Consider the following 23828-nt stretch of genomic DNA (forward strand, 5'->3'; position numbering starts at 1 on the left):
CTGTCTCCACATAAGATGATTGGAGGTGTAGCTGACTGATAAGGTGCTATGAGATTTTCCTACCTCCGTATCCAAGATGAGGAGCAGACAGAACCAGCACAAGCTCAAATGTAGAATGACATCGTGGGTACAATTGAAGACTTGGTTTATACCCGGATGCAGAAATAATACTTGTCGTACGATACTGCAACTTTCTCCGCAGATGCCGCAGACGTTGGTTGCTGTTGGTCAGAAATTGATAACTTCACAAGCTGAGCACAAGTGGTCCCTGTCTGACAGCAACACGGGCTTTAAAATGGTTGCCTAGAGCAAAGTGACCTATGAACTGCAGTGTGAAGCCGTGCCCAGTTTGAACCAACTTAATTGGAACGAACAAGAGCAAGCGGTAAACAATTACTGACCAGCAGATGGAAGCGTCTCAAGATAATACATTTAGCAGGGAACAAACAATCGCAGAACATATTTTCTATGACACGCAAACCAAACAGCTGAATAGTAATTATATCTAAGTAAATAGAATATCCAATGCCAAACAGAAGTGTTCAACTCCATGCACAGTTCACACTGAACAGGCTGCAGATTCCTTATGTTACTCCGCAGCTTCAACACAGACTGCTCAGATTTCCTAGCTGACCCTTGCAGTCTCCATGCACAGAGAAACTCTGGATTGTCTCTCTCCCAGCTCACATTTTGGCTGGTCACTCACCAGCTGCAACACACTCCACTCTGCTCAACTCCCACAGACAAACACAAAGTGAACACATTTCCTGGTCTTTAGTCAAAGCCAGGCAGGTGCATCTATTTAAAGCATGCAGTGCTATGTTTTAATCCAGTCCTACCTGACCTGCCTACATTGCCTTTCAAGTGATCAGTTCATTATATCTATGTATTGCTGACAGTAGTAGCACCAAAAGAGCAATCTGCCCCTTTGTAGCTCAGATTACCAATAAAATGTTCCTGACTATAATCAATGAAGTCTGTAAATACATAAAGCTTTTTATTCCATAGGAAATGACAGACCCATCGGATCTTTACACCAACACATATTTTCTCTTCAGTAAAGACCCACAAGGATTACGAAAATTCCTTGAAGATCCACAAACTGTGAACTGGAAGCAGAAGTTGCTGATAGAAGGTAATGATAGTCTTGGTAATGTATAATTTCCAAGGGGGATATCTATTTGATCATGGGTGATATCACCATGTGCCCTGCATTTACGGTTAATAATAAGTAAACTGATGCTGTAACGACAACCGCAACTAGACAGTGGCAACCCTACTGTAATGGCCACTGTAATGGCTGACCATGCAGCGGTTGGAAGGGACAAGATTTTATCAAAGCTAGAAGAAAGATGGGCAACATTTCTCAAATACAATCGGGTTAGTAAACACCTTGTTACTTTGAGATAATCAGGGTAGAACCTTATGTTAGGGCAGACTAGAGAAAGATCATAGCAATGTTTTACTTACAGTCCAGCAACTCCTTTAAAGGGAACCTTTCACCTGAAAAAACACTTTTAACCAGCAAATATGGGGTTAATTTGCAGGTTAATAGTGTTATTATGCTGGCCAGCGGCTGCACTTAGCCTAACGCTGCGGGGAGAAATTAAAGGGACTCTGTCACCTGAATTTGGAGGGAACAATCTTCAGCCATAGGGGCGGGGTTTTCGGGTGTTTGATTCACCCTTTCCTTACCCGCTGGCTGCAATATTGGATTGAAGTTCATTCTCTGTCCTCCATAGTACACGGCTGCGCAACCCAAGATTGCCTTGTGCAGGCATGTACTACGGAGGACAGAGAATGAACTTCAATCCAATATTGCAGCCAGCATGCAGCCAGCGGATAAGGAAAGGGTGAATCAAACACCTGAAAACCCCGCCCCATGGCTGAAAATTGTTCCCTCCAAATTCAGGTGACAGAGTCCCTTTAACTTTATTCTCCCCGTCAGCATTCCCATTTCAGTTCGCTAGGGCGGTGCCGGCACTGATTCTGTCACTGATCTGAGTATGCAGAGTGGCAGCTGTAACCACTCCCCGTCCATGACTGACAGACTGCCCTAATGTAGAGACAGCATCAGTTAGGTCTTGGGAGCAGTTTTAGTCACAGGGGCGGTGCCGGCGATGGTTCAGACATACAGAGCGGCGGCTGTAACCGCACCCCTGGCATTAGGGCCAGCTGTCAGTCAGGGTCATGGGCACAGTTGCAGCCGCCGCTCTATATACTCAGAGTGGCGACTAAACCAGGGCAGGCACCTCCCCAGTGACTGAAACGCTGCCAGGAACAATAAAGTTCATTTTCGCCCCACAGCATTAGGCTAAGTGCAGGCGTCGGCCACTATAATAACGCTATTAATCTGCAGATTAACCCAATATCTGTAGGTTAATAGTGTTTTTCTGGTGACAGGATCCCTTTAATGACCATCAGTCCAAATGTACATTTCAGTTTGACACTGACTGTTCTAAGAGAATATCTTATTATGAGTTATCAGGTCTTCAGAGAAACCATAAGGATAAAATAGAGGCTAAGGTTATGTTCACATGTCCAGTAGTTATTTCTGTTTTAGGATTTGTTTTGAGATAATAGAAACTAAAAATGTAGCTAATATGATCACTCTGGACCTTTCCCATGGATCAATGGTGTATAGCATAGAAATCATAAAACTTAACTTTTAATGCATGAGGGCTAATAACCTAAAACACCAATAACCAAATATATGACATAGACATACAAAAAGTGCTTACAACGAACCAGTGCAGTAAAAAATTTGGGGGCTCTCACCCGTTTCACTGAAGATCACCCTCGGAAGGCAGCATAGGGACAGGGATCAATAAGATAGTTTGGTTCCTATAGACCCTGTGTGCAAATGCAGGATGCCTGACCTAACAAGGTCAGTACCCAAGTGTGGCCCTGCAATAGTGAACCCAAACCGTTTTCTCATAGGCCTCATCAGGGAAAATTGTAGTAGCGGGGTAAGTGTGTAGATCAAAATAGTTCAAGGTTGACCTATGTAGTGGCACTAGTAGCTCAGGCAAGGGCATGTCAAATATGATAATGCCCAACATGTTCCTAGGCATGTTCCAGTTTCAAATTTACCAAAAGCATGGGAATGACTAGCATGGTCTGTTACGTTTCATATAATTTATGACATGAAGCATTACTACTTTTCTATAAAGAGGTTTGCCAGAGATAAGAAAAATGTAACTTTCTTTTCCTTCAAGCTTAACCCCTTAACGTTCAATGATGGACATAGTCCGTCATTTGACGCCTCTCCGTTCGGTGCAAGCTCATCGCCGAAGCACATGACAGCTGATCTGATCAGCTGACATGGGCTCCTAACAGCCGTGGGTAGAATCGCGATCCACCAGCGGATGTTAATCTGTTAAATGACGCTGTCAAACTCTGCCAGCGGCATTTAACATGCACGTGCAGGAAGCGCATCATTACCTCCTCCCATCGGCGCCTGTGTCACATGACCTCGGGTCACTGATGGGTTGGCATGACAACCAGAGGTCTCCTGGAGACCTCTATGGTTGTCACTGTCGGATTGCTATGGGCGCCTGGTGGTTGACACTCATGGCCAGTGAGTAATTCTGCTACATACAGGTGATCTGATCATCACCTGTATGTAGCAAAGCTGATTGGGTTATGGCATCTTCTAGTCTCCCATGGAGACTATTGAAGCATGCCAAAAGTAAAGAAAAAATGTTTTTAAAAATATAACAAAAATAAAAAATATATCAAAGTTCAAATCACCCCTTTCGCCCCATTCAAAATAAAACAATTAAAAAAAAAAATCAAACATACACATATTTGGTATCGCCGCATTCAGAATCGCTCGATCTATCAATAAAAAAAAAGGATGAACCTGATTGTTAAACAGCGTTGCGAGAAAAAAAATGTGAAAATGCCAGAATTATGTTTTTTGGTCAGCTCAGCTTACAAAAAATAAGCCCTTACTCTACCCGAGATCCTGAAAAATGGAGACGTGTATCGGAAAATGGCGAAATTAATTTATTTTTTTTAACAATGTTTGGATTTTTTTCACCACTTATATATAAAAGAGCCTAGACATGTTTGGTGTCTATGAACTCGTAATGACCTGTAGAATCATAATAGCAGGTCAGTTTTAGCATTTAGTGAACCTACTAGAAAAAAACAAACAAAAAATCTAGTGTAGGATTGCACTTTTTTTGCAATTTCACCGCACTTGGATTTTTTTTCCATTTTGAAGTATACAGCATGGTAAAACCAATGGTGCTGTTCAAAAGCTCAAAAAACAAACCCTCATATGGTCATTTTGACCAAAAAATAAAAAAGTTATGGCCGTGGGAAGAAGAGGAGCAAAAAATGAAAAAGCAAAACGGAAATACCTCTGGTCCTTAAGGCGTTAATGAATTCAAGATCCCAATTAAAATAAAAACAATCTCTACTCCCCTCCTGCAGTGTCGATGTTCCAGCGATATCAGCGCCACTGTTCCTGGAGAGTCACATGACTTGTTGGATCACAGCGGCCACTCATCAGCTGCATCTTTTAATATTTTGTCAGAGTCGATGTCTGCCTTGAGGGAATATTGAGGAGCCGACAGCTCATTTACTGCAGTCGGCACGTGACACAACTCACATCACTCTTCGGGAATAGCGACACTGTCATCACTAGAACAACACTGCTGCAGGAAAAATGAAGCTGCGGTTACTCAGTAGTGAACAACCCTTTTAACAAGAATCAACAGCCCTTTTGTCTACAAATTGTATCTGGTATTGAACCTCAACCCCATTTACTTCAGTTGAGTACGATTCAATATCAGACAAAACCTAAGTGGAAATGTTACCCCCCAAAATCTGCACTATTTCATTGACTCCTAAACAACCCCATTAAGAAGGCAATGGCCCCCTATGCTGCAGTGTTAGTGGTATGTTTTCCACTGTCCCTTATACGTATAGTTTACCTTTTGTAGTGTAATGCTTAGCATTGTTGTAAGGAGGTGGTGGGGACCCTCGCATGCCTCCTCTCTCCTTGACGTTGTTCACACGATTACATGCGGCACCTCATTATTATAGATGTGAAATGTGATGTAATGTTTATATACTGTAATGCAAATGTATTTTATGTGTACTGGTTAAAGGATTAGGGCTAGAATAGGATATAGAATAGTGTAGAACCATAGCGGGGCTAGAATAGATGTGTGCACATTCGTGATAGATAACAGCATAAAATAGAGTAGGAGGTATGCACCGCAGGGGTTAACTAAAGGCGAGAAACAGCACAGAGCAAAGAAGGATAATTAGGATACTTCCTGATTAGAGACAGAAGCCTGGGCAGCCTACCCAGGGCAGGGTGCATACAGTGTAAAGACAGCTACAGGCCATGGGAATTGAGCTGCCATGGCAGAAAGGGGCCCCAGGCTGGAGAACAGTGCAGACGGGCACCAGCTCAGCGGAACCATCCTCAAGAGAGATCCAAGGGTCTTTGACCGGAATGGAAGCAAATGTGATAGCGTTTCTGGCACCTCTTCCCACTGGAGCCGGATGAGGGGACATCAGGGAGCTGGTGATGAAGGAAGTGCAGATGGGACAGGGATGGTCCACAGAAATGGCAGGGATTGCTTTGAGAAAAGAAAGAGAGGATACAGAAGAATCGGAATCTGCCCGGAAGACAGGGAAAGTGCAGGATTTGAGAATCTGTGCGAATCATGCTGCCAAAGTGATATGTGCTCGTGTTATCAGTAAAGTTGAATTGTTTGAAAAGGACTGTGACTTTGCAGTGGTTTTTCGAACCTGGAAACCTGAAGCCCAAGTGACAGAAAGCGTAAGTGTTTTGCAGCGCACACAGCACGCACAGCAAGAGAGACATTACATTTCATCTGTGGGGCGCCAGGGTGTGGGAACCATACAGCCAGTTGCCACGACTACCACCCTGGCTGCCTTACATTGTTGCTTAAAAATAATTACATTAATATATTATTTTTGTCATTTTACATCTTAATAATTACATTTTACAGGGTGTCAACCATCACTGACTGATGTGCTTCAAGAGGTCAGCTCCAAACATGGCAGCCACATGCATACCACAAGTAATCTGTTATATATGAGAGATGGACTAGAGAGTGAAGACCTGGAGAAAATGAGAGAAATAAGGTACAAGACGTGGTGTGTGATAATCCATGTATCATGGCTAGTAGTGTGGTGCTCATGGTGGTACAGGTGCCCATTATGATGAGGATGAAAGCCAAGGTTGTGTTTTCTATTGTTTCTAAGTCATCTGTATGTATCTCTGCCATCACCAATACAGGCACCACCATGGTTTTTATGATGATGAAAATGGTAGAGGATAAGGGTTTGCAACTCTTCTACCCACTTAACTGCAATCAAACTGTTTCAGATATGTAGAACATTGTAAAGAATAAACAATTCACAGCACCTCATAGCAAATAAAGGTTTAACTATTACCCACAAGAGAGGCGCACGTCAATTCCAGAGAGTCGTTCCTGGAAAATATCCAAACATTCAAATAGAGAATGAAAACAGCGCCTCATACGTTGGTGAAAAATCGCAGTACCTTTATTCTGCCCTCTGTGGCGACGTTTCGATTTTTCACCAACGTATGAGGTGCTGTCTTCATTCTCTATTTGAATGTAGAACATTACAGTCTAAAAGGGCGTGAATAAAAGAATGTACCAGTATCTATGCTGAAGGTAAATGCCAAACATACCCAGTGCCAAACCATCACTTTCTGGCAGTGTAGAAAAGGTTTAATGTGCTATGCAATCACAAAGTGCCCCATGTACAACATTACCTGGCAATACTTGTGGTATGAAAATGCACTCTTGTTCAAGTGTAAGCAGGTTGCGGGATGCAGTGACAGACAGAAGGCAGAGCAAGGGTTAACAATGTATAACAGTTTTAATCAAACAGGGTATTCACTCCTCGCAGAGAGGTTATTGGTTAAAGGGCAAATGGTAAGGAAGCAAATGGTTAAACAGTAACAGTCCAATGCAAGAACTTATCGTGTCCTGTATGGTCCTCTGCAGCAGATGATCCCACAGGGGGTTGTAGAACCGGCAACAGCCGCGCGATGTCCTCAGATTGGGTCCTTTAAGCGATGGTCTGTCTTCTGGCGGCAGCGGACAGTCTCCGGTACCTTCCACTGAGCCTCTAGTCCATAAGCACGTGCTGCCGAAACAAACAAGGCCGCAGCACTCTCAGAGTCAAAGGTAAACGGGTAGGAAGCAAGTGGCAGGTTAGGCTGCAAATGTCTGATCGATACTCGGCCTTTTCTCCCTTGTACGTGCGTGGTACTCACAGTCACTGGACGCACGGCACTTCTGTCTCTGGCAGCTGCTGAGGGCACGGCACTCCTCTTGCAGCGGTCCCGCTGGAGGTGGCGGGGACCAAACAATGCAGCACATCGCGGCACCGGTGCTCAGAGGACGGAGCATGCTGCTTACCCGGCTGCACACTGCTCGCGCTGCCAGCGGGAAACTGTTTCTTCACATGCTTTGTCCTCACTGTCTGGCTTAGTCACACCCCCTCTTCCCGAGTAATGGGGCCTGTCCTGTCCCCTATTCTTTCCCTCGAGCAACATGGAACGCAGCCTCAGCAGTTCTGGACTCAGCATGATGCAGGCACCTGCAGCCCTGTCTTCCTCCTTACACAAGTACTTTTTATTAGGGTTTTAAAATGCTGTACATAGGGGTAACAAAATAAAAAATGGAAAAGTAAAATAGGTAGGGATTCATTATTTCTATTAAAAAATAAATAAACATAAGAAAATCAGCACTATATTCCCTGAAGAAAGAATGGGGAAAAAAGGAATGGAAGGGAATAGGAAATTGAACTTTAATAAGAGGAAGGGAGAAGAAGTAATGCAAATAAAGTAAAACTTAGAGAAGGGAAGCCTGTTTTTTAACACCGTTAACACCGTTATATTTATTAACTTTTAAAATGTAGCAATTTTTACAGCATTACATTTTATCATATTTAAAATAACCTGTAGATTAGGAAAAATAAATTGTTAGTAAGAAAACAGAAAGAAGATTCGCTTTAAATGTTGCGCTATGTCTTCTTGCTGAGGTCAAGATGAACAGTGCGGGGTAGAAAATTTGATTCTGAGGTTCCTTGAGTAATAATAACTTGGAGTGGATTTTAAATTATTAATAAAAAATGTGAATTGTAATCTCGTAGCAGTAAGTATGGTTTTCCAGAATTAAGACTTTTACTTTTTAACAAAGAGTTCGCTAGTCATGTAGTTAGCACAGATATATTAAAATTGTTTATGAAGTCAATTGTAATCCATTAGATATTATAATCCAATTAAGTAGGAAACACAATTTGATTTTTTGAATAGAGTTGATTATTTAATTGTTTCAACAATTGCTGTCTTTCATCTGGAGATAAGATTGAGAAGGTTTTATTTTCTTGGTGGATGTGAAGAATAGCAGACCATTGGTATGCAACTCCAGTGGGGATGAGTTCCCTTGTGATGCTTTGGAAATACTTCCTAGCTTTTATGGTTGACTTAGATAAGTGTTTGAAGGGGAGAATGGAGTTGTATGGAGCGGGAAGTCCTTTTGAATTCCTTGTTAAAGCCAATAGTTTTTTCTGTATGTAAAAAGATTGGAAAGAAAGGCTTATTTCTCTTGGATAAGTAAAATGTTTTTGGTGTGTCAACAACAATTTTATCCTCTGAGAGATCCAGAAGTAATTGGGTTGTCATTCTTTTAATTTACTGTTATATATCTGAAGAGATCACTGCTTGGAAACGTACTCTTGTGTAGAGATATGTGAATTATTCAATGTTCGGTTGGGATTATGATCGTCAAATTTGCAATATTCGCCGAACACAGCCAAACACAACCGAACACCATTCAAGTCAATGGGAGGAAAAAACAAAAGCACGCACGACAACTTCTAACAGCCCCAAAAGCTATTATTGGCAGACACCACCAAAATGGCTTCAATTTCACCACAGTAAAAATAGTATAACAGGGACCAACAGGTCTTCCACTACACCCAACCGAGGAGATGGACACCCAATCTGGAGTTTTGAAATGTACATTATACATATATACATTTCACAAAAGTAGAAATAGTATAATAGTGAACGACAAGTCTCCCACTACACCCTACACCCAACCCAGCAGATGGACACCCAACCAGGAGTGTACACATTTCCAAAAATTATTGGCTGACATCACCAAAGTGGCATTATTTTCACCAAAGTAGAAATAGTATAATAGGGACTGACAAGTCTTCCACTATGTCCAATCCAGCAGATGGACACCCATTCAGGAGTGTTCACATTTCCAAAAATTATTGGCAGACACTACCAAAGTTGCATCAGTTTCACCACAGTAGAAATAGCATAATAGGGACTGACAGATTTTCCACTACACCCAACCTAGCAGATGGACACCCAACCAGGAGTTTTCAAATTTAAAAAAAATGAGGGCCTGACACCCCAGAAGTGGCATAAATTTCATAAGAGTAGAAATGGTATAATTGGGACCGACACGTTTTAACGGTTCACATTTCCACAAATGTGTGCTAATACCTGCAGCAGCAACAGCAGGCACAGAAGCCACACTAAAGATATCACAGAGTGCAGTTATGCGACATTAATGGAGCATACTAAAAAATGCAATATCGCCTAGTCTGCACAGTTTGCGATTGGGGTGCAAAAGTACTTCGAGATCCATGACTTCTGCAAACAATATATATATATAAATATATATATATATCTCTCGAGTGGCGCAAAAAGTATTGCTAGAGATGATATGGGGTTAATAGATCTGCTGCGAGCATAAACAATCCCCACCCAAGATTGTGCAAAAAAGAGACTATAAAAACAAAGATCCACAAAAGTGCATCCAAATGTTCGCGCTGATAAATCCCCTGTATATTGGGTACATGCACAGAAGTCCGCAAGAACTGGTAAGTAAAAATGTCTGTATAATCCTTGAATAGGAAAAAGATTTTTTAAGGAATATTGAGCACCTAATGAGTGCACACAAATGCTATATAAAAAACAATCACTGTAAAATGTTCTTACCGCAAGTGGTAGAAGTCCAAGCGGCTGAAGAGTGTCCTTGCTGTAGCGGATGGAAGTCCTGATATTCAGCTGGTGAGTGCCGACTGCCCCGGCCGGTGACAGTATGGAACTCAGCACAGCCCCACGTGCAATATCGCGGTACCAAACAGGCCGGCTCGTGCGCAAAGTGTGTGCGGCGCCGGGCTAGGACCTGTGTACCGAGGTGAGTCAGGTGACCATGCACGTGATCTGAGAACTAGGTACGGATGGTGGTGGGGACCAAGAAACTTCCTTTTGTAACGAAACCAAAGCTTGTCTTTCCTTATACGTAAGGTTATATTTAAATCTATTACACCGATTAGTGTTGATTTTACGAATTTCTTCTATCACATTAGTTTGAAAAGTATCCATCTGTGTTGAATATTCGTTAACTGGATGGAACTGAGATTTATTTTTGAGTCCAGTATGGATATATTCAGAGGATTGTTGATTCTCTAAATTTGCGCTAATAGGATTCTTAAGAAAGTGCCTGCGAATAGCTACTTTTCTCATGAAGAGCTTAATACCAATATATGCTTCAAATTTGTCGAATTTGCTCGCGGGGGCATATTTAAGACCTTTTTTCAATAGAGATATTTGATCTGTTTCAAGAGTATGGGCACTTAAATTAAAAATCTTAGTTCCAGTTATATCAGCACTATTTACTGGTTGTCTCTTTTTTTTTGGTGAGTTTCCCGCCCCGGCACCCTCTTTTGCGGGTTTTTGTAGATCTAATTGAAAAAAAGGGTGTTTTTTGGGTATATTTACTTTACGCTTAGGTTCACCTGTTTGGTTGCTAGATTTGCTAGAGATTTTACTCTTGCTGGTAACAGGTTTTTTATTGTTATTTCTTTTAGGGTTAATACTACTGGAAGTTCTTCTAGGTTCGTGACTAATCGCTTCTAAAGGTGATTCGGAACAGTCTGTCAGAGCCTGAAAGCGATTTTGAATACCAGTAGATGTAGACGGAATGTTTACAGAAGTGGTACTGTCAATTTCCCTATTTTGATTCTCGGTGTTAATTATTTCCTCTACCGGAAAAGAGGGGGGAGTGGTTAGATGTATAGAAAAAACTTCGGAGGTGACTGTAGAGTCTAAATAGGTGGTATCAATTTGGTCAATAGTTTCAAATACAGACTCCATTTGTGAATTGTCACCAAATGCACACTCGGGTACTGCGTCCCTCCCAAATTTTTTCTTTTTTTTGGTGATAATTTCTTGTTCTTTATTTTTAATTCTAATGCGGATACTGGTGGAAATTTTTTTTTAGCAGATGGACACCCAACCAGGAGTTTTCAAATTTAAAAAAAATGAGGGCCTGACACCCCAGAAGTGGCATAAATTTCATAAGAGTAGAAATGGTATAATTGGGACCGACACGTTTTAATGGTTCACATTTCCACAAATGTGTGCTAATACCTGCAGCAGCAACAGCAGGCACAGAAGCCACACTAAAGATATCACAGAGTGCAGTTATGCGACATTAATGGAGCATACTAAAAAATGCAATATCGCCTAGTCTGTACAGTTTGCGATTGGGGTGCAAAAGTACTTCGAGATCCATGACTTGTTCATCTTGATGAAAGTTAGGTGGTCTCCACTTTCAGGGGACAGCTGGCTATGCTATTTTGGAAGACCAAAATGTAAAAGGGTCCAAACCCTTCCCGATGGTATTGATATTCCATTCTAGATACTCCTGCACCATCCTCTCCATTCGTTCACCACATGTGAGACTTAGACTCTGTTGTACTGGTGCACAAGCTGGTCTAAAAAAGTGTCAAATGACTCGTAGAAAAGGCTTCTTCCACTTACACTACTGCTGCTGCTAATGTTTTGGCGTTGATGAATTGACGTGCCAAAAGTTAGAAGTCTAGAGCTGCAATGCGAACTGTGCGCTTCACTGCTTTCTTGGGGAAAAGCTCTCTTAAGATTGTGTAAAAGCGTGTTTCGATACTCCAGCATTCGCGGGTCCCTTTTGATGGCAGGAAGCATCTGGCAAAATTTGGTTTTATAACATAGATCTAATAGAGTGGCAACCCAGTAGTCAGCACTATTTCTAATCATAGCTATAAGGGGATCAATTTGCAGATAGTGCAGTAAGGAAGCACTCATATGTAAGGCTCTACCATGAGGTCCAAGCCCATGCTGTGTTGGTGGTTGGGTAACACTGATGTTTCTTTCCTCCGTCCCCTCCCATCAACCACGAACAACAGAGAGGAGAGGGTTACGCTCTTCATCTCCTGACACTTACTCAACCATCACCTTCTCCTTTTGTTCCTCTGATCTTGCACCTTCACTAATAGTTTGTCTGTTATCACCAACCCCCTTCGATCGTAGCAATCAACCCTCCCTTGGCACCCACCTGTGTGGCGACAGAATGGAACTTTGAGACAATATTATCCCTTTGCATCCTTCTCTGCTTCCTCCTCTACTTCTGGGACCACCACCTCCTCCCGCAGGCTATTCAAAACCTGCTCCACCATATAGAAGACCAAAATAGTGATGCTGATAGCAGGGTCATCAGCGCTAACTATCTTAGTAGCCATTTCGAAACTGTGCAGAAGGATGTAGAGGTCCTTAATTGGTGCCCACTCCGTAAATGTGATATGCGCCAGGCTCATACTACATTGGCCCAGGCTATACAACATGACATACTGTGTCAGGACTCATTGCTGCTGCCACAGTTGCTGCAACATGTGCAGAGTGGAATTACACCGTGTCAGCACATCACATAACCTGTCAATTGGCGTGAACAAAAACCTCTGTATTGATGCAAGTCAATGACCTGAGGGGTGTGAACAGCCAAAGTGAGCACACAGCTTCCATGCTTTCTGCAGCAGCTCACCCTGGCCAGGATAGTGGTGGAGAAAACGCTGTAGCACCAGGTTGAGGACGTGAGCCATGCAAGGCACGTGTGTGAGCTTGCCTCGCCGTAGGGCCACCACCAGATTTGCTCCATTATCAGACATGGCCTTCCCTGGATGCAGGTTCAGCAGAGACAGCCATTGCTCAAACTTGGCCTGGAGAGCTTTTCGCAACTCTTCAGCTGTATGACTGCGATCTCCAAGGCATATCAATTTTAACACTGCCTGATTGCGGTGAGATCTGGCTGCTCAGTATGTAACTGGTGGGGATTCGCTCTGCACTGTTGAAGCGTGTGTCTCATTTAGGCAGAGGTTGAGGACGCAGATGGAGGCCCTAGGGGAGATAGAAGAGGAGGCAGAAGCAGTGGAGAAAGTGTTAAATGTAGAGGTTTGTCCTGCAAGCCTTGGGGATTTGAAGACTTGTGGAGCAGCGCCTGCCCCACAGCCACCAGAGTCACCCAGTGCCCAGTCAATGAGATGTAATGCCCTTGGCCGTGCTTACCCATCCAAGTGTCTGTGGTGAAATGCACTCTGGCAGATATAGATTTAGTCAAGTAACAGTGATGTTGTCTGCAACATGCTGGTGTAGCACAGGCAGAACTTTCTGAGAAAAGTAATGGCGACTGGGCAATTGGTACAGGGGGACTGCGACGGCCCTGTGTGGCCAAAATATTGGAGATGGTGGAGTTCAACTTCTTAGCTTTGTCATGCGTAGGAGGAAACAATCTTTTACGTGACGATAACTGCAGTACTATGGGAGGAGTACAGTGAACCGGACAAACTGCTGGTGGAGGTGGAGATGCTACAGTGAATTGAGAAAGTTGTGGTGTGCTTGTTCTGAGATTGGTCAAAAACAGCAGGCATGTCCGTAACAGCTGATGGCAGGCTCTCAGTCAGAGTGACTGGAGCGAGTAAACAACCAGAGGTTCTGCGGTCGAAGACCTGCGTCTCAATTGTTGGCACAGTAACAGAGGAGAAGGACGAAGCAGATGCGATTGATGGGGTGGCTGATGGTTGATGCTGGTCTGCATTTTAGTGCAGTGGGATTCCCAGTGTAATGCATGCTGATTATGCATGTGAAGGTTCATACATGTAGTAGTAAAATTATTGCACTTTTTACCTCTACTCAAATTAGTTTGCAAATTTGGCAGATTACATGAGTTAGCTCATCCTTTGCAGTGTCAAAAAAGGCCCAGGATAGGTAACACTTGCTACCCCTGTAGCCTGCAGATCCACGGATGCTGCTGGTCACATTCACAGTTGACTGAGGATGCATTGCTCGTCGTGCCTGCATCACTTCGTGTCTGTGACGTACGATGCAACGTAACCTCCTTGCTTTTCTCCTCAGATGACCTACTCAGCTGTGTGCATCTATGTTCACACCAACTGGGATCTACCACCTCATCATCATCATCCTCTTTGTTATCACATTCCTTGCTGTTGGAGTCGCCCTCCTCCTCTTCCTACCCTGTCTGCACAGTACAGCATGTGTGAGCCTCAGATATCTGAGTCTCATCCGGATCACCTCCATCCCCCTGGGGTTAACGTCTGATGATGAGGGTCAGGATACTGCTCGGACCCTACTTCATCCTGCCCCAGATCCAAGCTAAAAAGATTTTGGGCATCGGTGCAGATTTCCTCCTCTTGACTCTGTGAAGCTTTTGCGTACACTTCTGATGACCATGTCATAGAGTGTGTGAATAGCTCTTCGGGCTCACCCATCTGTGGTTCCCTAAAGTCAGTTGGACGGTTGGAGAGTTGGGACGTGGGGGGGAAGCAAGGGTAATTTGGGTGCCACCTCTGTGGACTATACTAGGTGTGATGTTGAGGAAGAGGAGGAGAGGCCACTTGAAGCTGTGCTTGCCAGCTACTGGAGCACATGCTCTTTCTGGGCATTATCAACAAGACATACTGCTGTGCGTCTGCTAAATAAATGTAGTGGAGTCACCCACCCAGTAACAGAAGTTGTCAGTTGTCTTTGCATAGGATGTGACGTTGTTGGTTTACGAGCGCTTTTGCAAACATTATCACCTACCCCACTTACACCTTGAACACCAAGCCTAATCCTCCATCCACCACGGCCTCGCTTTTTCCCAGTCATCTTGCTCAGATAATGTGGTAGGAGCACAGTATTAGCAACAAAAACTCTGCACCAGCTCTGCAAACAGTTGAATTTCAGCAGCAGTAAATTACAAGGTAAAATATGGTGCACTGATTTGCATTGGTCACAGAAGAAAGAATTGTTTGAGTGTGAATGAGGCCTGTATGACAAAGAAGATATGCTCTAAACAATTTGAAAGTGAGATGTCCCCTACTGTACGACGTTAATAACAGAAGAATTTTTGGTGTGCCTGTGGATTAGTCCTTTATAGCAGACTAGATAGTACAAACAATTTGAAAGTGAGATGTCCCCTACCATATGACATTAATAACAGAAGAATTTGGGGGGCCTGTGGATCAGACCTTTATGCCAGACTAGATGCTACAAAAATTTCAAAGTGAGGTGTCCCCTACTGTGTGACGTTAGTAACAGAATAATTTGTTTTGCTCCTGTGGATGAGACTTCAATAGCATAGACTAGATGCTACAAACAATTTGAAAGTGAGATGTCCCCTAAATTACTACGTTAGTAACAGAATTACTACTGTATGGCGTTAGTAACAGATGAATGTAACAAATGGAAGCGGAGGCATAGGCGGTGAAGTTCACATTCATTTATTATTGATATTTTTGTAGAACCGCAAGACCACGGTCCGGGGGTTTCCGAAGGGGGCGTGACTACGTGAGCTCCAGACACCCATGGTAAGTCCCCTTGAACAGGGTCAGAATGGAATGCCTGGGGGACACAGGTGCTACCTCCAGTTAGACCCTGGACACGTGGCATCTGTCTCAGCAGGACAGATGGACAAGCAGGGTTGACAGATGTCATGGAGCTGACACTGGTGGTACTGACGTTGTCCAGAGATACGGATGACAGAATGGCAGGACATAACAGAACTGGCGTAGACAGAACGGTCATCATCCAGGATAGTCAGGTAACAGTAAGGTGAAAGTCTGCGGAGACAAACAGAGTAAGCGGAGCACTGGCAGAACACTTGAGAAGCTGAAGCACACACTAGCTGAAACTGGAAGCTAGCAACAGAGGATACTTGTTGCTCCAGCACCCTCCCTATGGCAGAGGGGCTAGAAATAGTCATTACTAACACGCAATTGGTCAAAAGTACTTTTTGAAAAATGCGTGCTGTGTCTTTAAGAGACCGGGAGCACGCATGTGCATGACCTAAGCACTCTACCCGAGGACCTGCTGGCCACACGCCAGGATGCAGGGGGAAGAGAGGAGGGAGGGGCTGCAGCAGGATGGTGGGGCCAGCACAGAGCAGGAGTCCCGCCGGGACCGGATGTAACAGTATCCCCATCTTTACGCCCACTCCTTTTCAAGCCAGCACAGAATTGTTTCAGTAGGAGAGGGGCCTTGATGTTCTCTTTAGGCTCCCATGATTTATCCTTGGGACCAAAGCCCCACTAATCCACCAAATAATAGGTCTTACCCCTTACTTTCTTAGTGGCCAAGATATTGTCTACCTCAAAGACATCCCCTCACTGACAGGATCAGGGGTGGAACCTGTGTCCTTAAAAAAGGAGCTCAAAACTACTGGTTTGAAGAGGGAAACATGGAAAGAGTTAGGCACACGTAAAGAAGCAGGCAATTTCAATTTGTAGGAGACTGCATTGATCTGTTTCAAGATTTCAAAAAGACCAATGAAGCGAGGGCCCAGTTTATAGGAGGGCACCTTCAGATGGATGTACCTGGAGGAGAGCCACACCTTATCTTCGGGCCGAAAGATTGGAGCATCCAGGCGTCTTTTGTCTGCATGCCTCTTCATAAGTTGTGAGACCTTTTCCAAAGTGACCTTGGTGTTGCTCCACACTTTCGAGAATTCCTCTGTAAAGGTGTCAGCTGCAGGAACACCTGAAGACTCAGAGATGAGAAGAGGGATCCCGAGTTGGAATCCAAACACAATATGAAAGAGAGATCTTCCTGAGGATTCACTTACTTGATTGTTATACCAGATTTCTGCCCAAGGCAGCAACTTGACCCAGTCATCATGATGCGCATTGACGAAGTGATGCAGGAATCCGGTCAAGATTTGATTAATCCTCTCTACTTGCCCATTGGATTGAGGGTGGTATGCAGAAGAAAAGTCCAGTTCCACTTTCACTCATTTACAAACCGCTCTCCAGAACTTGGAGGTGAACTGGACGCCCCTGTCGGACACAATGTGGAGAGGAAACCCATGAAGACAGAAGATGTGCTGTATGAAATGGTCAGTGAGCTCAGGAGCAGACGGAAGACCAGGTAACGGAATGAAGTGGGCCATCTTCAAGAAGCGATCCACCACTACCCAGATAACGGAACAACCAGAAGAGATGGGAAGATCCATAATGAAGTCCATTGCGATGTGCTGCCAGGGAGCTGAAGGAATAGAAAGAGGTAACAGATGCCCAGAGGGCAGATGTTCAGCAGTCTTGTTGTGGGCACACGAAGGACAGGTTACGACATATTCCAGGATATCTTTTCCCATGGTGGGCCACCAGTAACAACAGGAGAGGAGTTAGAGTCTTTTTCTGACCGGCGTGGCGGCCAATTTGGAAGAGTGACCTCACCAGAGGACACGACTCCAGTCCGAAGTGGGCACGAGAGTCTTTCACGGGGGAAGCCGGGCAAGATTAGCTGAGGCTACGGGCACCAACATGGACGGCTCGATGATGTGTTGCTGTTCTTCCTCAGAATCGGGAGGTAGGAACGCTCTAGAGAGTGCATCGGCTTTAACATTCTTGTCAGCTGGACGAAAATTAAAAACAAAATTAAATCAGGCAAAAAACAAGGATTCAGCCTCTCAGCAGAAGGGAGGTTTTTATGATCAGTGAAAATGACAACCTGATGGACTGCTCCCTCGAGCAGATGCCGCCACTCTTGCAGAGCCAACTTGATTGCCAACCATTTCCAATCTCCCACGGAGCAGTTCCTTTCAGAAGTGGAAAAAATCTTGGAGAAAAACCCACAGGTGACCTTACGACTGGTAGATGACTTCTGGTTGAGAACCGCTCCAGCACCTATGGAAGATGCATCAACCTCCAGCAAGCATTGCTTATCAGAGTTCGGTCGATGGAGAACAGGTGTGGAAGAGAAGGCCTGTTTTAGAGAAACAAAAGCTTCCTCTGCCTCGGGTGTCCAATGCTTGGCGTTTGCACCTTTCTGGGTCAAAGCCAAGATGGATGCCTCTCGGGTGAAAAAGTGTGGAATAAATAGACGGTAGTAGTAGGTGAATTCCAGGAACCGTTGTATATCTTTCAGCCTGGATGGGCGAGGCCACATGAGGACGGCGGACACCTTCTCCGGATTCATCTTCAGTCCTGTGGACGAAACTATATACTGTATATACTCGAGTATAAGTCGAGATTTTCAGCCCAAATTTTTTGGCTGAAAGTGCCCCTCTTGGCTTATACTCGAGTCACGGTGGGTGGCAGGGTCGGCGGGTGAGGGGGAGAGGGCGCTGAGGCATACTTACCTAGTCCCGGCGATCCTGGCGCTCCCCCTGCCGTCCCACGGTCTTCGGGTGCTGCAGCTCTTCCCCTCTTCAGCGGTCACGTGGGACCGCTCATTAGAAAAATGAATATGGACTCCACTCCCATAGGGGTGAAGCCACATTTTCATTTCTCTAATCAGTGGTAACGGTGACCGCTGATAGAGGAAGAGGCTGTGGCACCGAAGACCAGCTGTCCGGGAGAAGGAGCGGGACGCCCGGAGCAGGTAAGTATGTCATATTTACCTATCCCTGTTCCACACGCCGGGTGCTGCTCCATCTTCCCGGCGTCTCTCCGCTCTGACTGTGCTGGTCAGAGGGCGCAATGACGCATATAGTGTGCGCGGCGCACTCTGCCTGATCAGTCAGTGTGGAGAGACGCCGGGACCGGACGCTGGGAGCTGCAAGCAAGAAAGGTGAGTATGGCTTTTTTTTTATTGCAGCAGCAGCAGCAATGGCAGAGCTTTCTATGGTACATCAATGGGGCAATAATGAACGGTGCAGAGCACTATATGGCACAGCTATAGGACAATAATGAACGGTGCAGAGCACTATATGGCACAGCTATGGGGCAATAATGAATGGTGCAGAGCACTATATGGCACAGCTATGGGGCCATAATGAACGGTGCAGAGCACTATATGGCACAGCTATGGGGCAATAATGAATGGTGCAGAGCACTATATGGCACAGCTATGGGGCAATAATAAATGGTGCAGAGCACTATATGGCACAGCTATGGGGCAATAATGAACGGTGCAGAGTCTGCAGAGAAGATCAGGATATCGTCCAGGTAAAAAACAACACAAGAATAGAGTAGATCTCTGAAAATGTAATTTACTAATTCCTGGAAGACTGCGGGTGCATTAATTAGGTCACATGACATTACCAGGTATTAGTAATGTCCATCCCGGGTGTTAAAAGCTGTTTTCCACTCGTCTCCTTTATGTATACGAATCAGATTGTAGGCCCCTCTGATATCCAGTTTAGTGAAGATCTTGGCCCCTCTGAAACGATCAAACAGCTCTGAAATAAAAGGTATCGGGTACCTGTTCTTTTCCAAGATCTGATTAAGCCCCCTGTAATCGATACAGGGCCGTAGAGATCCGTCTTTTTTCTTCACGAAGAAGAATCCTGCCCCTGCCGGCAAAGATGACTTCCAGATAAATCCTCTGGCCAGGTTCTCCTGGATGTAATCAGACATGACTGAGTCTCTGCTTGAGAAAGAGGATAGATTTGCCCTTGAGGAAGAGATGTTCCGGGGAGAAGAACAATCAGACAGTCATACGACCTGTGCGGAGGTAGTCTTGCTGCTTCCTTTTTCCCGAAGACATAAGCGAAAGCCCAGTAAGAGGAAGGTAGACCCGGAAAGGCAGTAGGCTTTACTGGAGGTGGAACAGGTTGAACAGAGATGATACATCGGTCTGAGCAGGAGTCCCCCCAGCGCAGAACCTCTCCCATCTTCCAATTAAAGACTGGTTCATGCATCCGGAGCCAGGGTAGACCTAAAAGCAAGGGGTGAGACAAACCAGGCAACACAAAAACGGATTCTTTCCAAATGTGTTAGACCTACCCGACATTTCACTGGCACAGCCTGGAACCAAACTGGCTCAGTCAGGGGTTTGCCATACACGGATGTCACCGGCAATGGATCTGGAAGATGCTGGACTGGTATCTGGTATCGGTCCACGATCGCCTGCTGAATGAGGTTCTCAGCGGCTCCAGAGTCCAGGTGACAGAGTTACGAAAATTTTACCATACCAAAGAATACGGAGACAGTTATTTGCAGTGATGGAGATAGATGTTCCTTACCTAGGGTAGCCCCTTCTAGGCACTGGAGTTTCCCGACTTCTTTGGGCAGGAGCGGATCAGATGCTCAGAACTGCCACAGTAGAAACAGTTCCCCTCCATTCGACGCACCTCCTGGCAGTGGTTGGCCAAGTTTAATTGATCCACTTCCATAGCCTCAGGAGAGGAGGTTGAAGTCAGGGAGGTCACAGGTTTTGCTTAGCTAGAAAGCAGACGGTAGGGCCTCTTATCACGTTTGATCTCCTTGGAGTGTTCCTGAAATCGCAGATCTGTCCGGACTGCCAGGGAAATCAGGTCATGCAGAGTTGTAGGCATGTCCTGTCCCGCCAGCTCATCCTTTTCTCTTCCCAAAAGACCTTCCCAGAAGGTGGCCACCAAGGCCTTGTTATTCCAGGATAACTCAGACTAAAGGGTACAGAACCAAACAGCATACTGAGCCACTGTAAGAGCCTCCTGGTGTAGCCGAAGAAGAGCCAAAGCTGTCGATGTGGCATGACCAGGTTCGTCAAAGGTTCTGCGGAATGCTTCTAGAAAAGACTGGAGATTAGTAACCAGCAGATCCCGTCTCTCCCACAGCGGATTCAGCCAGGTGAGGGCCTCTCCAGCAAGGAGAGACATAATGAAGCCCACCTTGGCCTGATCAGAAGCAAACATATGCCCCAGGAGTTCAAAGTGCAGCGTGCACTGGTTAATGAACCCCCGACACTGAAAGGGGTCACCATGGAAGCGGGTGGGAGCCGCTCGGCAAGGACCTTTACTCGCTGTGCAACTAAATACCTGGATGCCGGTAGCAGAGACAGACATAGTTTAAGAAATCAGGGAATCCATGAGAGTAGACAAGTTATGCAGATAGGTCGTGATCTTGTCCTGTTGATCCCTCAGACAGGTAACCTATTGACATAGCTCCATGGCTGGAGGTACCTAGGATCCAGTGGGTTCCATGGCCGGAGCAATCTGTAATGAATGGAAGTGGAGGCACAGGTTGTGAAGTTCACATTAGTTTATTATTGATATTTTTGTGAAACCTCAAGACCACGGTCTGGGGGGCTCCGAAAGGGGCCTGACTACGTGAGCTCCAGACACCCGTGGTAAGTCCCCCCAAACATGGTCGGAATGGAATGCCTGGGGGACACGGGTGCTACCTAAGCATTCTACCCGAGGACCTGCCGGCTGTGTGCCAGGAAGCAGGGGGAAGAGAGGAAGCAGGGGCTGCAGCAGGACGGCAGGGAGTCGGCACAGAGTGGGAGTCCCGGGGGAGATACCGTGAAGTTACAGGACCGGGACCGGGTGTAACAATGAATTTTTGGGGGGCCTGTTGATCAGGCCTCTATAACAGACTAGGTGCTACAAACAATTTCAAAATGAGATATTCTCTACTGCACGATGTTAGTAACAGAATAATTTGTTTAAGGCCCCTGGATGAGGCCTCAATAACATAGACTAGATGCTGCAAACAATTTGAAAGTGAGATGTCCCCTACTGTATGATGTTAGTGACAGAAGAATGTTTTTGGTCCCTGTGGATTAGGGCTCTATAACAGACTATATGCTACAATTTGAAAGTGAGATGTCCCCTACAGTATGACTTCCGGGTGGCCTGCGCTGCGTTCCACATGATGGACCACAGGAGACCGCGCCCCGAATCTGATGGACATGGCGCGGCTGTGACGTAGTTTCCTGAATCCCGGTCACCGTCGGCCTCTCCGGCAGGTGGCTGGATATCAAGGGGTGAAGTCACATGCCAGAGACATGAGAGGCATGGCACACCTCTAATTTAAATACTTGAGCTATGTTGTAGGCAGCGGCGAAATAAAGACCCAAATAAACTTAAAGCGATCCAGAGTTGGCCACAACCCCTCTCAAAGAATCAGGTTAAAGCGTTCCTTGGCATTGTGGGCTATTATCCAGTTTATCTCTAACTTCGCCATGATAACTGCCTCTCTGACGGACCTCTTTAAAGGGACAAAGTCGGCTATGGCTAAGTAATCTCTAGAAGCTGAGACAGCCTTTTAGGAACTGAAGCTAGCCCTGTGTGCCAGTGCTGGTGGCACCGGATTTATCCAAGAAGTCTGTAGTCCAGACGGATGCGTCAGATGTTGGGCTGGGGACTCTCTTATCACAAGAGCTGAATGGGGAAGAGCACCCCATGTATGTATATGAGTCGAAAGTTGTCATGCTGTGAGAAGAATTACTCCAGTGGAGAATGAATTCTTGGCCATCACATGGGCATTGAACACTGTAAGGTACTACCGCTTAGGTAGGAAGTTCAGGCTAGTGTCAGACCATGCCCCACAAATTTTTGTCCACGCCTCTGACCACACCCATTCATAACTAGTCACACCCATATCCACGTCCCAACCACACCCATTTAGCACTGCTGATCACACCGTTTCATAAAGAATAATTATAAACAAAAAAATATGGCCACACAGTGCTCCGTACTGTATAATGGCCACACATGATGCTCCATACTGTATAATGGCCACACATGATGCTCCATACTGTATAATGGCCACTCATGATGCTCCATACTGTATAATGGCCACACATGATGCTCAATACTGTATAATGGCCACACATGATGCTCAATACTGTATAATGGCCACACATGATGCTCCATACTGTATAATGACTGCACATGATGCTCCATACTCTATAATGGCCACACATGATGCTCAATACTGTATAATGGCCACACATGATGCTCAATACTGTATAATGGCCACACATGATGCTCCATACTGTATAGTGACTGCACATGATGCTCCATACTGTATATTGGCTGCACATGATGCTCCATACTGTATAATGACCGCACATGATGCTCCATACTGTATAATGACCGCACATGATGCTCCATACTGTATAATGGCCACTCATGATGCTCCATACTGTATAATGGCCACACATGATGCTCAATACTGTATAATGGCCACACATGATGCTCCATACTGTATAATGACTGCACATGATGCTCTATACTGTATATTGGCTGCACATGATGCTCCATACTGTATAATGACCGCACATGATGCTCCATACTGTGTAATGACCGCACATGATGCTCCATACTGTATAATGTCTGCACATGATGCTCCATACTGTATAATGACCGCACATGATGCTCCATACTGTATAATGGCCACACATGATGCTCAATGCTGTATAATGGCCACACATGATGCTCAATACTGTATAATGGCCACACATGATGCTCCATACTGTATAATGACTGCACATGATGCTCCATACTGTATATTGGCTGCACATGATGCTCCATACTGTATAATGACCGCACATGATGCTCCATACTGTGTAATGACCGCACATGATGCTCCATACTGTATAATGACTGCACATGATGCTCCATACTGTATAATGACTGCACATGATGCTCCATACTGTATATTGGCCGCACATGATACTTCGTACCGTATAATGGACACTCATAGCTACTCCTACACACACGGCTGCGCTCCGTACACTTTGCACACACGGCTCCGCT

General features: G+C 45.1%; 1 protein-coding gene across 4 annotated transcripts in view; it reads left to right on the forward strand.

Moving 5' to 3' along the window:
• LOC138665323 (glycine N-acyltransferase-like) overlaps positions 1–23828 on the forward strand; it is a 161300-nt gene that overhangs the window by 100654 nt on the left and 36818 nt on the right. For all 4 annotated transcript variants that reach the window (XR_011318447.1, XM_069752699.1, XM_069752700.1 and 1 more), the window contains 2 exons: positions 1009–1135; positions 6000–6135. Coding sequence is in view for 3 of the 4 variants with exons in the window: in XM_069752699.1 (XP_069608800.1) it covers positions 1009–1135; positions 6000–6135 (263 nt within the window). In the remaining variant the exon portion in view is untranslated. The remainder of the gene's footprint in view (positions 1–1008; positions 1136–5999; positions 6136–23828) is intronic.

Source organism: Ranitomeya imitator, chromosome 2, assembly GCF_032444005.1.
Source record: "Ranitomeya imitator isolate aRanImi1 chromosome 2, aRanImi1.pri, whole genome shotgun sequence".
NCBI classification, from domain to species: Eukaryota; Metazoa; Chordata; class Amphibia; order Anura; family Dendrobatidae; genus Ranitomeya; species Ranitomeya imitator.